Raw genomic sequence first — 13,516 nt, 5'->3', positions numbered from 1 at the left:
ACCCGATTAAGAATTCGGGTTCAAGATCGGGTATCTATCCTCGACCTTATTCGGGGTCGAGTATCCGATTTTTTACGGTAGGGTACCTGATCCCGACCCAATTCCCAGCCCTAGATTCATATGATTGATATTTACCTGGAGAGAGAAAAAAAATTACTTATGTTCGAATTTTGGAGGGAGCGAAAATGTTACTAATTTTTTGAATATCGATATTCAACATTAAATATTGTCTTATTCAACAATATATACTGACTTATTCATTATTCTCATTTCTCACGAAAAATAGAAATCTCACTAGAACCTATCCCTACATATACATTTAAAAGGAGATTTTCTGTGCAAATGTGTGCACGATGCAAACCACGTGTTATTTAAATATGTAAGTGATCTACACTGTGCAAATGTATATTTTTGTATATTTATTAGATTTAAAAGTTGGAAAGAAACATGGGTTAATTCAAAGCATATCAGGTTTAAAATTATAGCTGACAAAAGTAACCCAATTTGATGGGTTGGCTCGCCCTGCTTGTATTTAGGGATGGATTGGGCTTAATAAAATGTAGGCCCAAAAAAGCTGGGTCTAAAAAGCCCGTTCAATTGGCCCGTTGGGTTGATCGGGCTTTAAGGCTAAAAAGTCCGTCCAATTTTTTTTTTATTTTTAAATAGATAATTTTTAATTTATAATTTTATTTCTTGTTAAACTTATTTTATTATCGTTATTCACTCTCAGATTTTCTTTCTTATTTCTTACAAGGCTTATTTGATTTTTTGCAGAGAAAGTACCTGACCAACATGATATTAATAACCAATAAAAGACTTGACAAAGAGATATCACACAAAAATGATTGACAACCTAACCAATAACCAATATGGTGTAACTTTAATAAACCAGATTACGAATTTATATCCAACTTATTCGCGAACTTAAAAATTTAATCCTACAAAAATTAATATAATAACTCATGAAAAAAGTTTAATCAAACTTATGTATATATAATACTATTAAAATAATGGGTTAATTGCCCATAAAATACTGAACTTTCATCCATTTCTGATTTTGCACACAAACTTTGAATTGTGGCCTGATAATTACTAAACTTTTGATTTTATCTGATTTTGCTACTAATCCAAATTCCGGCCAAATACCAAGCTAATATATAATACGGTGTGCCAATTTTGACGTGGCGTATTTATTCTTGCGTGACAATTAGTTGACAAAATAATATTTTTTATTTAATTTCTTATCAATAAAAAAAGAACACAAAGCAAATAACTCAAATTGTCAATAAATTAATATATCAAATCAAATAATAGTATATTTTTAGTTGAATTAATTAATTGAATAAATTCAATAATGGTAAGGGGATTCTTCGAATTTAGGTATGTCAGCCAAAGAACATTTTAATTATCAATAACTTAATATATAGAAAAAAATTATTTAGCTAAGTAATAAAGTTTATTAAATTTTCATTATCCAAGGATTATTTTTTTATCAACTATATATATTTATACTATTTGAACGACTTCTATTTTATATATTGGAGTAATCAGTTGTGTAATAGTGAACAAGAAAAAAATTGATTTAAACTTGAGAATTAAAAAAATATTATTATTTGATTTGATATATTAGTGTCCTTTTTTTAATAAGAAATTAACAATAAATACGTCTCGTCAAATATTGACACGTCATATTAGCATGATATTTGATCAGAATTTGAACTAGTAGTAAAATCAGATAAAATCTAAAGTTTAGTAATTTTCACGCTACAGTTCAAAGTTTGTGTGCAAAACTAGAATTAGACGAAAGTTCAGTATTTTATTGGCAATTAACCCTAAAATAATTTGGATGTATAGTATCTGCAACTGCATATCTCCTCCCTTGGGTTCCCGAGCCGCCATCTCCGCCGCCGATTTCAGAAAGAAAACAAAAAATGGCTGCTTCATCTCTCATCAATTTCTCTCTCTCCTCTCACCATTACAGAAACCACACCCTCAAATCTCCACTCCCCACAATTAGAAGCCCCTCAAAGACCCTGAATTTCAGCTCCTCATCTCCATCTCTCCACCGCCACGCCGCCGCAAAATTCCCCATTTCACCTCAACCCATCACCAACCCTTCAATCCCACCCCTCTCCTCACCGCCCCAGAAGAAAATTTTGAGCTTTCTTTTAGCAAAGATAGCAACTTTACTATTAGGGTCACTGATTTTCTCGGGCTGTGTGAAGGCAAGGCCTTGTTTGGCAGAGCCGGTTCAAGAAAGTGAGGTTTTTGATAATGAAGGTGAGGAGATGTGCGAGAGATTGTTGCAGGAGAATCCTAGAGATATCGAGGCGTTGAAAATGGTTGTGAATGTGAAGATGAGGAGAGGGAAGAGTGGTGAAGCTGTGGAGAATGTGGAGAGGTTGATTGAGTTGCAGCCTAGTGAGATGGAGTGGAGGCTGCTGCAGGCGCTGTGCTATGAGATGATGGGGGATTTGAGTAAGGCTAAGAGCTTGTTCAAGAATATACTCGAGCAGAAACCTCTCTTGCTTAGAGCTTTGCATGTATAATGTCTTTAGCTTGTTGGATTTGTATTTGATCTGTTTTTGGTGATTTAGTGTTCTGATTGTTGATGTTCTTGATTGAGTTTGTGCAGCTTGGATGAGGGTGGTAGCTTGATCTTGGATTGAGTTATATGATCTATGCTGGAATGTTGAATGATTTGGAGATGAAATATTGTTGTATATTTTGTGCTGTAATTACATTGTTAATGTTCTTGGTTGAATTGTGGTCCGGTTCTATTAATTTAGTGAAGGCGTAGATGGGGTAGGATGTTGAAATGGTGATGATCATGATTAATATGATGATTATATATTTTGTGTTGTAATTGTGATTGTTAATGTTCTTGATTGATTTGGGCTCCAACGTTATCTTTGTTAGTGGGAGGCGTAGGATAGGAAGGCTGTTGAAATAATATGATATTCTTGTTGATCATTTATATATTCGTATTGTCTTGTTCTAGCCAAATTTCTGCTATTTTCTGTAGTTTGATCATTCATTAATTTGTTGGTTGTGTCGGTAGAGATAAATGAGGGGTAATCTTTGTGTTGTCCTTTCTTTGGTAGGGTCTGGCAATGGTGATGCATAAGAACCAGGAAGGAGCAGCTGTTTTCGAGATGCTAGAAAGGGCTCTAGAGGTTGCTCGTCGGGAGAACAAAGTCAATGAAGAACGAAATATAAGAATTTTAGTTGCACAACTGCATCTAATAAAGGTGACAATTGTGGCATCCTAGTTATTTTGATCTATTGTAGTTTGTTTCTGATTTAGTTCATGAATTCAAGATTGTTGAGTACAAGGTAGACGTGTCTACAAGTAAAACTCAAAAACACAAGCAAGATATAAGAGGAAATTAGAACATGATAAAACAAGAAAAGTAGTGTGATGTTTGTGTGTAATTTGTTAGGCATTTTGCGTCTATGGAGAAGTTGATGTTTCGTTCTTCCTTTTTGTTGCTTTCGGGTACTGCAGGGAGATTTGGAGGAGGCATTGAGCAAGTTTCAAGCTCTTATTGATGAGAATCCAAGGGATTTTCGCCCATATCTTTGCCAGGTTAGTTGAGTAGCCATCCCTTATACGTATCTTAAGCTCGGTTTAGTTGTAGATTATACTAAAACTACTAGTTTTGACCAGTTCATGAGCAGAATTTGAAAACAAAGATTGATGAGTTGCTATTACTCAATAATGATTATATAATGATAATTCTTTAGTATCTCATACATAAGAAATAGAAGGGAAGTTATATAGTATAATGAATTTATGATACTGATGCTGTTTTTGTTACAAGAAATTTCAAAAAACTTTAGGCCATTTTCCCATAGTTGTCACTTGTCAGCATATAAGCTTGCTCTGCTCCTTTCTTTCCATTGTGGGTTCGTGCAACGAGCATATTGAAATCACACGATGTGGTGTGAGACGTGTTTCAGGGGATCGTATACAGCCTGCTGGACAAGAAAGAGGAAGCAGACGAGAGCTTTGAGACGTATCACAGCCTCGTCCCTCAAGAATTCCCTCAGAGAGGGTTCATGGATGATGTAGTCCTAGCAGCAAAAACAGAATCGAAACAGAAGCTTCAGAAGGATCTGCAACGCTAAATCAAGGAAAAAAAACACCTTCATTTATTGTCAATGGTAAGAGATTTTCCATGAAGACACCATTTTTGGTCATCGTGGTTCTTCTTAAAACTTGATCATTTGCAAAGTGTTATTGTGGTTGGTGACGAGGGAAATGCTCATCACGTCTAAAATTTTGCTTCCGTGTAATAGTCTGCAAACCACGCTGAAGAGTGAAAAGAAAAAATTTAGTTGATTTGCTGTTTGTGATACAGTGTTTAGAAATTGGAATTTACGACATATATGCCTTCCCAACCATGTAATTTGTTTGAAACAAGACGTGTATATTACTTTTATGAAATTGTTTATTTAATTTTTTAAGGATAATTTAGTGATTTAATATATGTATATATATGATTTATTGGTATAATTAAAATAAGAATAGATTTTGTATCTATATAATAACAATATCGCAAGCATAATTCCCTTAAAAAAAAAATCGCAAGTATAATACTCCTAATTTTTTAAAAATTACTGTTAAAAGAAATAAAAGAAAAACTGACGCACGCTAAATTGAAGGCGAAACATCTTAAATAGGGTGAAGTTTGAAGAGTTGAATGTGGGAAGAAAACTAAGACCGCATTAAAATAAACGATTCAAATTGGTGCCACGATTCTCTCAAAGAATCAAGCTGAGATGTTTCCTGAATCTCCAATTTCCAGTAGTTTCCGAGCTACCTAACCTAACCAAATTTTCTCAAACTCAGAAAAATCGATTCATTTCCACACCTGCACTACGATGACTAGTCTCAGCAACTGCGCGCCGCCGCCGCCGTCCTTCCTCCGCCGCACAACGGCCGGTTTCCACCCCAACCGCCGTTTCTTCTTCAGTGCCAACTCCCGCGAATTCTCCTGGTCAGCGGGCTATTCTCCACATCGCCGCCGCTCATCGTATTGCTGCAGTAGCTCCGTGAAGGATACGACGGAAAATGGTGCTGCGGCGGCGGAGGGGAGTGAAATTCCGGTTAGAATAGTGGCTGTCGTCGGAGAGGGTAGCGTCAGCCCTCTCAAGTCCGCGTCTTGGTACGACGTCATGCTTCACACTGTAAGTAGATAAAATGAACTCCACAAACAATCCTCTCTTTTTTTTGTTATCTGCCTGCAAGTTTTATTGAATTAAAATTTAGATTGATTGGGAAGTTGAGATTTGATCAGTGCATTGTTTGGCTGTTTGAGAGCTCTTCGTAGCCATTTATGCACGTGACATGAGTTAGATGATCCAAGATTAAATATTACGATTTGCAATGTAGAATTTTGAGTAAATTATTTAATTAGTTGAATTGTACTATATTAACTTATGGTCATTGCATTTGGTGTGAAATTAATTGCACTTCAAAAAATGGATTTTCACCCCTTGTGTGATTCGAAACTAGGTGATACATTTATTTATTAAGTGCAGTTAATATTCACCGTGAATGCAATGACTATACTTTTTACGAGATGTAAGGATTATCACGATAACCAACCCCTATACTAGTATATTAAGATCTACTTTTTACTTTGTGGCTGCTGCAGAGCTTTGTCATGTTAGGCTCGACTTAGAAGATGTTGACGAGATTCAAACTTATGACTTAAGCCGCCCCAACGAGGCAGCCTTCTCCTTTTAGGGAACTGTGAAAAGTTTGACTCTTCTTCTTTGAAAGCTCTAAATCTGTTGTTTGCCTTCAATTTTTTTTATGATAGTCACTGCAAAGTGTTCATAGATTTTTGCGAAGTAGATACCACTTTCTGAACTGATTACAGCCCTTTTGATCTGATTAGGCCAAGAGATTGAAATGGGTTGATGAAGGGTACGAAATGGTGGTGTATGATGACAATGCTTGTCAAGGTGAGAATGCGATCACGGAGCCGCTTCATCGCGACGTGAGGCAAGCAAACATCTTGTTGGTTGTTGCTGTTACTGATCAAGAATCCATCAGATGGATTCAGTCCAACAGTCAAGACGTTGCGAATATCATATGTTTCGACTCCTCTCCATCTCTAACGAACAAATTAGGCGGATCCCTCGTGCAGACCAGAGCTGCAGGGAGTATCTTTGGTAACATCATCACGTTGCCTCAACCTAAGAAGGTGAAGGAATCGGAGGAAGTGGCTAAGTCAGTGAATGAGGCGTGGAGCAGGCACAACTCTGATGATATAAGGTTCTGTTTGTTGGTCGTCGTGAATGCTTTCATCAAGCCGGTTCCTGTGCTGAAGAACCTACGGGCGAAGGGCTTCTCGACGTTGAGCTGCATGGTGAAGAACTGCGGCCCTCAGATCTTAAACTGTTTGCTGGATGAGAATTGCAGGAAGGCCCTACAATGCTTGAACCGTTGCAGCCCGGTCGACCAGGTCTGCAACTATAAATGCATCGCCTCGTATGAGAGCCGGGAGCTGGAGGAGTTCTCGCTCTGCGTTCTGCAGAAGCACAACTGCCTCGAGCTGGATGCGAGGATCCCGGAGAAGCCTGTTGTTTTCCCCATGGTGCAGTTCCGGGGGGAGGAGCTGGACCACGAGACTGCTGAGGATCTCTTCGTGGGCTGGCTGGGGCGTCTGGAGTGGAGCTGGCGCGTCGTTGCCGGGCAGAATCCGGCATACGACCAGTTCCCGTGCCAGTACCAGCTGTTCTACCGGGGGAGGGCGAAGGGGTCGTTCTGGTACGAGCCGGTTTTTCAGGTGCGGACGCTGGACGGTGATCTGGTGTGGAGGAGGAGGAGGTACCGTGTGAAGAGGGGGAAAAGGCCCGGGACGTTCGACTTCAGCGTGCTGGACAATGGCGTCGTGTCAAACGAGATGTGGACGATTGTGGACGTGGCTGATGATCTCGGGTGGGGTTTGTTTCACTACCACGGAGCGGCTCGGGTGGCGGGGCAGTCGTACACGGGGGCTGTGCTTGTTAGCCCGACCGGGCTCTACCCGGACGGGAGCCAGCACCGGAGAGTGGCGGCTGCACTGGAGAGATGCAGCATCAAGGAGTGGGAGGTTTTTGATGTTGATAATTGCTCATGCCATAATCCACCTTTGGCTCTGCCAGAAGATTCTAGATTGCATTGTAAGGTGAGAGTTGTATCTTTGGAAGATACTTCTGCAAGTGTTTGAAGAGAATGTCTGAATTTAGACACAGAAGAATGTTGTGAATATTCTGAATCATTTTTTTTTTTGGAAACAAATATTGTGAATCATTTATATGTTGTAAGTTCCAAATGTGTAATGTGATATTATAAAGTTTGTAAAGTACTAGAATTCATTGTCGATTGGTGCCATGAAATCAGTAGCAGTGAAAATAAAATTTATTTTTGGTTTGCTTTGATTTTTGAATCTTATTGTTGTTTAAGTCATCACGGTATTAACAGTTGGGACAAATTGTTAAATTGTGTATGATATTGTTAATGTTCAAATTATTCTTTGAGAAGAATCTTATTCTTAATTTTGTATGATATTTGTTAATGTTCATTTTATTCTTTGAGAAGAAGCTTATTCTTGTTTAAGTCATTCACCTAATATTTATTAAAAATCGTATCGACAAAAATAATAGACATGTTTATGAGTCAGGGAAGTATATATTACTCTTGAATAATTATTAATTCAATTTAATACAACATTTAAGAAAAATACAATATAATTAGTTTTTTCTTGAAATTTCAATTTTATAAACTTATGGCTCTCAACTTTAATTTATAAAGCATATTTACATAAATTTTATTTTGACTTGATTAGTTTTATTTTTTGCAAATAAAGAGACAAACATAAAACATGCTTATGATTTTTCTTCTCTTAACAAATTTCATATTTTCAACAATTTAATAAAGTACAAAATATAAAATTAAATCACTCGCTAATAATATCAACAACAAATAAATCAAATTTCCATCAAGTTCAATAATAGATTAAATTATGAAGAGTGTGCCAAACAAAATAGGGATATGCCCATTCAATTCCTAGTCCATTCGTGCATATGCTAATCATACCGCAATAACAGATGATGCAACAAGCAAAATTTCAAAGTAGATGAATCTTTTCCTTCACAAAGTAAACTGTTACCTAACTCTGAAACCAAAAACTGGCCACTGAGGTAGTTTCATGGCGGATCCACTCGAACCATTTTCATACAGTAGCCCTTTGAACAGCTTTGAAACGATTATCATCTAGTATGTGAGGGTGCGCCTCCCAAAAGCCTGTCTCGATTATGTTGCAATGCCTTACAACTACTATCCTGCGCGACTTACCAGCAGCGCCTTCTTTGTCGTCCACCATCTTTGTCTCCTACATACACAGATTCTGCAGCTTCAGCCCATAGAGAGAGAGAGAGAGAGAGAGAGAGAGAGAGAGAGAGAGAGAATCTTCACTTTGTCCCAGTAAACGGATGAACCCAGGCGAAACATTGGTGGCAACGTGTTGTAATAGTTGATGATTCCAGAAAGTTGATCAAGAAGTTCATTTTTCTCCTGAGTTTGTGTCCCCTGTAGTATAAAAATAAGAAAAAGAGGTATGAATATTACTCCCTCCGTCCCACCGAGCTTGAGTCGTATTCCTTTTCGGGCCATCCCACCGAGCTTGAGTCGTATTCCTTTTTTGGCAAAATTTAAAGCACTAATTTACAAAACTAATTGCACCCCTTATTACATTCTCTCTCCTACTTTATCACTTTATTACCTTCTCTCTCCTACTTTATCACTTTTATACTACACACTTAAAATACTAATCTACAACTTCTTAATTCCTGGGTCCAAAAGAAACGCCTCAAGCTCGGCGGGACGGACGGAGTACAATATATAGACAAGAATAGAATGAAAATGGTCAAAACCTCAAACAGGACTCGAACAATTCATGGCATCGTCATCAATCATCACAACATCATTTTAATGTGTCCAACAACTATATTGATTGAAGGCATCCAAAAGGACAGATTTACCTTCAAATAACTTTGTGCATCACTCTTGCTCTTTCCGGACTTCACAAGCAACCAGAAGCAAGTATTGTACTGATTGTTGATATGACCTGCAAATTGGGAGTGGCAATTCTACCATTACAAGGATGGATCTTTTTCTTTTTGGACGTAGACAGAGCTTCCATTTAATTACACAAGTATTAACAAACTACTCTTACAATCAACTTGTCTCCATGCTAGATAATCTTTAATAATCTCACAGGAAGGGTAGCAAACAGCACGGCCATCAAAATACGGTAGGTATTTCATCTCTTTTTGTGGAAAAAACTCATTCCATCTCATAGTGTACGTTGAAGAAAAGAAGGATACAATAGCAGAAACTATCTCACTGCACCAGAAGTGAAGGTATTTTAGACGAAGAAGATAAATTCGAACAGTGGCAACAAGATCGTAACAAAAGAGATACCTGGCGCATCTTTGATATAGCTGGGAGTCTTTCTTCAAAACAAAGCTGAAAGTACCAAATAACTTGTCAAACACATACATTAATATTTAACATAAATAAAAGCAGTGATGTGGAATCTGAGTAATGACCTGTACTCATCACTAACACCGTAAGCAAAAACAACATCCCTAAACTCTTCCAGTACAGCAATGGCGCATGCATTCATCAGATCGAGCGCTTGTGCATCATTTGGCTTCTCAAATTCATGAACGTCGGAAAACCTACCATAACCCCAACAAAATAAAGCCACTGAGTGCTATAGTCTAATTATATGTTATCATGGGTCTTTTTGAAAGACAAGTCAATTAACTTGAAAAAACAAATACAATTTTGGGCCTCAGTTCAAGTAAGTAGTTACCTGTGGAAATGACAGCCATCAACACGAACAACAATCCAGGTGGACAACATCAATCTGCTTTCATATTGGAAAGACTTAATGTACTCAGGTCTAGTTTTGTTTAAATCTTCAGTAAATTGGCCCAGCTCTTTCAGGAGGCACAATTTTTCATTCCAAAATCTTTTTGATGCAATATTTTCTGAGTGAACTGTTATGACCTTCCTCCTTCGTCTTTTGACAGGACAGCCATCATCTTTGTACTTCACAATATCTTCAACCTAGTCATAACAAAGAGATAGTTTAACTAGTTGAAGTCGCATTAACCACACATGATCTAGTTAAACTCCAAAATTGAGCCATTCCTGCTTGTTTGAAAATCAGCAACCATAGAGTTAGAATATTAGATATCATAACAGCTACAGATTCAGCATAGTTCTTTAAAAAGTCAGTCGCATTCTTTCAGTCATACAGAACAGAAACAAAGAAGGGGGAGAAAAGAAAATGAATTAGCAACTACCTCTGTCTTGAGAGTGCATGTACCTTGGCGAAACATCTCCGGAATGTCTTTCTTGTAGTTAATGTTAAAACACTGGTAAAGCAATTCATTTTTGTCTTGTTTAAGAGACCCCTAAAATCATATTGCCACTTCAATCATCCATTTTCAACAGATACAAACAAATAGCAAATTCAAACAATCTCAAGTTTACCTTCAATGTGGCTTCTGCTTCCTCTCTTGTCTTTCCACTGTTAATCAGCTGCCAAAGACAGGTATCATATTGGTTATTTATGTGACCTGCCAAAAGGATAATAAATCTCAATTTTACTCATGGAAAGACCTCAACAATGTAAACAGATGTATTTTGTTAAGTGCATGATAAGATCTAGAAATTTATCACGTCGATTTGCACCAATAAAACAAGTAAAATTAGCTTACATTCATATTGTCGCCATAAAAGATATGCTTGAAGAACCTCCATGGACGCACAGCAAATAACTCGAGCCCGAAATGAAGGGGCATATTTTAAATCCTTCTGAGGGATAAGAGACCTCCACTTGGTGACATAAGTGGATGTAAAAAAAGATACAATAAGGGAGAGTATCTTGCTGCAAAGTATACTTTCAGTCAGCAATCATGATCCTGATGCAGACAGAAGGAATGATTTGGCATCATGCTTCAAACCTCATTTGCATAATATAATAGAATAAATACAATTTAAAATGTGTTTTCCACTAAATTAGAAATTTAGTTTTCAGGGAGGTCAAACTCCCCTTGGCAATCAAAAACATGAATTTATACAGAAACCCATATTCCACTTCCTAGAGTAGAACAATCCTTAAGTTTTTCTTTTTCTTTCTTTGTAATAACACAACAAACATTTAACATTGTCGGAGTAAATGACACATTTTTCATTTAGAAACAATGAACCCATCTTTTAGAAGTTTGCGAAGTAAAAATCCTTTGAAAGAACCTGCCGCGCCGTTGATAGAACTTGGTTTCCTTTCTGAATATGAAACTGCAAACAACCAAATAAAAGTATCATAAACCAAACAATGAAAGAGATTCATTTGTAAGATATGTCACAATTTACCTGCACTCATCACTGTAGCCATAAGAGAATATAACATCTGGGAACTGCTCCAAAACAGCCTTTGCACACTCATTCATCAACTCCAATGCTTTCTTATCATTTGGTTTCTCAAACTCGTGCACTTCAGAAAACCTACTCCAAATAGGACTATTATCTCAAGGAAGGGATCATACGAGACGTCAACACTTATTTAGAAATTATGCTTCAAAACATACCTGCAGAAATCACGGGCATCAACACGGACAATGATGATGTTGGGAAGCATGATCTCATCCTCCACCTCAAATGACTTGACATACTCGTACTTGCTGTTTGCCATTTCACTAAATTTAACCAAAAATCCTTCCTTTGTTCTTGCAGTTCCTCCGAAACCAGTGGATTTGTCTCAAACCTCAGTCTTCAATACCTATCGCAAGTATACTAACTTCGTCATTTATTGGTTGAATTGGACTGGATTGCATATTGCCGTTCTAGGGTAGGGCTGCCGCCTTACCTGCTGTTGTACGTTGGCAGCTGTTGCTGCTGCGGGCGGAGGAGCCGCGGGGCCGGGCGAGGACGACCGGAGGTGGCGGCGGCGGCCGGAAGAGAGAGGCCGAGACGAGAGAGAGAGTGAGAGTGTGAGAGAGGCAGAGAACGGCGGTGGGTGGGTGGCGGAGGAGAGAACGAGAGTGAGCGAAACTGAGAGTGATTAATTTGATTTCTAATTTTTTTTAAATTAAGGCAAAATATATACTCCATGAATTGTAATTTTCTAGTGAGTTTCGCTTTGAGCGAAATTAGAGTTTAATCGTATTCGAAAAAAATCAATTTTTAATTTAATATTTAATGCTTCGATTATTTATTTATTATATTTTGCATATAATACAAAGATTTGACTAGGGTTTGAATTAAAAATTAACTTTTTTGAATTAGATAAAGCTTTAATTTTTATTTTTATTTTAGGAAATAAACGAATTATATTAAATCACGATGCGCAATATCAGTAAGCCAGATAAAAAAATCCGACTTCCAGATAGTTACACCAGAAGATGTGAAGCTAGAAAAAAGCCAGATGGGGCAGGTGGCAAGTTCAAATTTTATCAGAACTAGGTTGTTTCTTCGTTGTGTTGTTTGATCGAATTCGCTAAACAATGACGTCTCTATTAGTCTAGCCTCCCTACGAACATATAAAAAACCAAGGACCATAACCTCTTTAGCATGAACAAAGACTTCTAACAACTCATCGCTAAGGAACTCCACCCTTCAAACTTATTTTTAACAATGTGAATAGTGATCAAAGAATCTGTAAACACCACAATAGGACCCAACTTGTGCTCTAAGCAGAACTCGATATCTAGCAGAAAAGCATGAAGTTCCCCCATCAAGAATGTCTCAGTTCGACCAACACGATGAGTAGCAGCAGCTATGACCAACACGACTATCTCAGATTAAGCTCTAATTTCATCAGAAGTAAAATTCCGATGAAAATTACAATTAAACTATAAATTTATGTATTTTTTTTTGGCTTAATTGAGAGTTCGTGTGAAAATTACAATTTTCACCAAAGTTTTTTTTTTTTTTTTTTACATAACCCCTTTTGATTTTTTATTTTAACTAGGTATTTAGGGTAGTGACATTGGTAACTCCTTAAACTATCCCCATTAGTGACTTTCCCTTAACCTAACCTTCAATTAAAATATTCATTTCTCTATCTTCTACATACACAACCCAACCTTTATCTTAAATCTACTCCCATTAGTGACACTCACATGACCTAAATATCTTTTTTATTTTATTTTATTCTTATATTAGTTACAATAATTTTTAAATATTTTTTGAAAAATTAAAATAATAGAGAAAAAGTTAAAAAAAAATAAATTTTAAAATTTACTTGATCATACAACAAAAATTACACGAGTTAAACAAAACTAAAAATACATAAAATAAATTACAAATACATATAGAAAATTAAAATTACAAGTACAATAGATGCAAATTACATATTCAATTAGTCGTGCCGAATTTTGCCCATATATGCTCAATTAAGTCCTTCTGAAGAGCTTTGTGAGCTTCGCGATTGCGAAGTCGATC

The 13,516-nt window shown here is 36.9% G+C and overlaps 3 protein-coding genes across 8 annotated transcripts; 2 read left to right on the top strand and 1 right to left on the bottom strand.

The window, feature by feature from the left end:
- The first annotated feature begins 1,826 nt into the window (after positions 1 to 1,826).
- LOC130994169 (protein SLOW GREEN 1, chloroplastic) lies at positions 1,827 to 4,476 on the top strand. The gene is made up of 4 exons (XM_057919204.1): positions 1,827 to 2,543; positions 3,105 to 3,251; positions 3,509 to 3,589; positions 3,964 to 4,476. Exons 1-4 carry the CDS (start codon positions 1,932 to 1,934, stop codon positions 4,129 to 4,131), a joined length of 1,008 nt encoding a protein of 335 aa, XP_057775187.1. The 5' UTR covers positions 1,827 to 1,931; the 3' UTR covers positions 4,132 to 4,476.
- Positions 4,477 to 4,777: 301 nt separating this feature from the next.
- Positions 4,778 to 7,379, top strand: LOC130993918 (violaxanthin de-epoxidase, chloroplastic). 2 transcript variants are annotated; one of them, XM_057918955.1, is made up of 2 exons: positions 4,778 to 5,193; positions 5,910 to 7,379. In XM_057918955.1, exons 1-2 carry the CDS (start codon positions 4,888 to 4,890, stop codon positions 7,224 to 7,226), a joined length of 1,623 nt encoding a protein of 540 aa, XP_057774938.1. In that variant the 5' UTR covers positions 4,778 to 4,887; the 3' UTR covers positions 7,227 to 7,379. The 2 variants fall into 2 exon arrangements, with proteins under 2 accessions (XP_057774938.1, XP_057774942.1); XM_057918959.1 differs by lacking the exon at positions 4,778 to 5,193 and adding an exon at positions 5,664 to 5,768.
- A 603-nt stretch (positions 7,380 to 7,982) lies between these two features.
- LOC130993935 (tRNA(His) guanylyltransferase 1-like) lies at positions 7,983 to 12,148 on the bottom strand. 5 transcript variants are annotated; one of them, XM_057918974.1, is made up of 14 exons: positions 11,940 to 12,148; positions 11,662 to 11,852; positions 11,447 to 11,578; positions 11,327 to 11,371; positions 10,792 to 10,961; positions 10,565 to 10,650; positions 10,375 to 10,485; positions 9,879 to 10,135; positions 9,610 to 9,741; positions 9,482 to 9,526; positions 9,234 to 9,403; positions 9,040 to 9,125; positions 8,474 to 8,587; positions 7,983 to 8,390 (listed from the first exon to the last, which is right to left on the bottom strand). In XM_057918974.1, the coding sequence occupies exons 2-14, from the start codon at positions 11,763 to 11,765 to the stop codon at positions 8,232 to 8,234; spliced, it is 1,611 nt and encodes a 536-aa protein (XP_057774957.1). In that variant the 5' UTR covers positions 11,766 to 11,852; positions 11,940 to 12,148; the 3' UTR covers positions 7,983 to 8,231. The 5 variants fall into 5 exon arrangements, with proteins under 5 accessions (XP_057774957.1, XP_057774965.1, XP_057774961.1 ...); XM_057918982.1 differs by having other exon boundaries at positions 11,691 to 11,852; XM_057918978.1 differs by having other exon boundaries at positions 11,662 to 11,854; positions 11,959 to 12,122.
- Between the last annotated feature and the right edge of the window lie 1,368 nt (positions 12,149 to 13,516).

The sequence above is a fragment of the Salvia miltiorrhiza genome, chromosome 1, assembly GCF_028751815.1.
Source record: "Salvia miltiorrhiza cultivar Shanhuang (shh) chromosome 1, IMPLAD_Smil_shh, whole genome shotgun sequence".
NCBI lineage: Eukaryota > Viridiplantae > Streptophyta > Magnoliopsida > Lamiales > Lamiaceae > Salvia > Salvia miltiorrhiza.
This window is presented reverse-complemented; position numbering and strand designations above follow the sequence as displayed.

Excerpts from the sequence above, each read along its gene's own strand:
- LOC130993918 (XM_057918955.1), top strand. The coding sequence starts at position 4,888 with ATGACTAGTCTCAGCAACTGCGCGCCGCCGCCGCCGTCCTTCCTCCGC. Across the intron at positions 5,194-5,909 it reads ACGACGTCATGCTTCACACT|GCCAAGAGATTGAAATGGGT; the intron begins GTAAGTAGATAA and ends TGATCTGATTAG.
- LOC130994169 (XM_057919204.1), top strand. The coding sequence starts at position 1,932 with ATGGCTGCTTCATCTCTCATCAATTTCTCTCTCTCCTCTCACCATTAC. Across the intron at positions 2,544-3,104 it reads TCTTGCTTAGAGCTTTGCAT|GGTCTGGCAATGGTGATGCA; the intron begins GTATAATGTCTT and ends TTTCTTTGGTAG. Across the intron at positions 3,590-3,963 it reads TTCGCCCATATCTTTGCCAG|GGGATCGTATACAGCCTGCT; the intron begins GTTAGTTGAGTA and ends GACGTGTTTCAG.
- LOC130993935 (XM_057918974.1), bottom strand. The coding sequence starts at position 11,765 with ATGGCAAACAGCAAGTACGAGTATGTCAAGTCATTTGAGGTGGAGGAT. Across the intron at positions 10,136-10,374 it reads CATGCACTCTCAAGACAGAG|GTTGAAGATATTGTGAAGTA; the intron begins GTAGTTGCTAAT and ends TGTTATGACTAG. Across the intron at positions 9,404-9,481 it reads CTATATCAAAGATGCGCCAG|TGAGATAGTTTCTGCTATTG; the intron begins GTATCTCTTTTG and ends CTTCTGGTGCAG.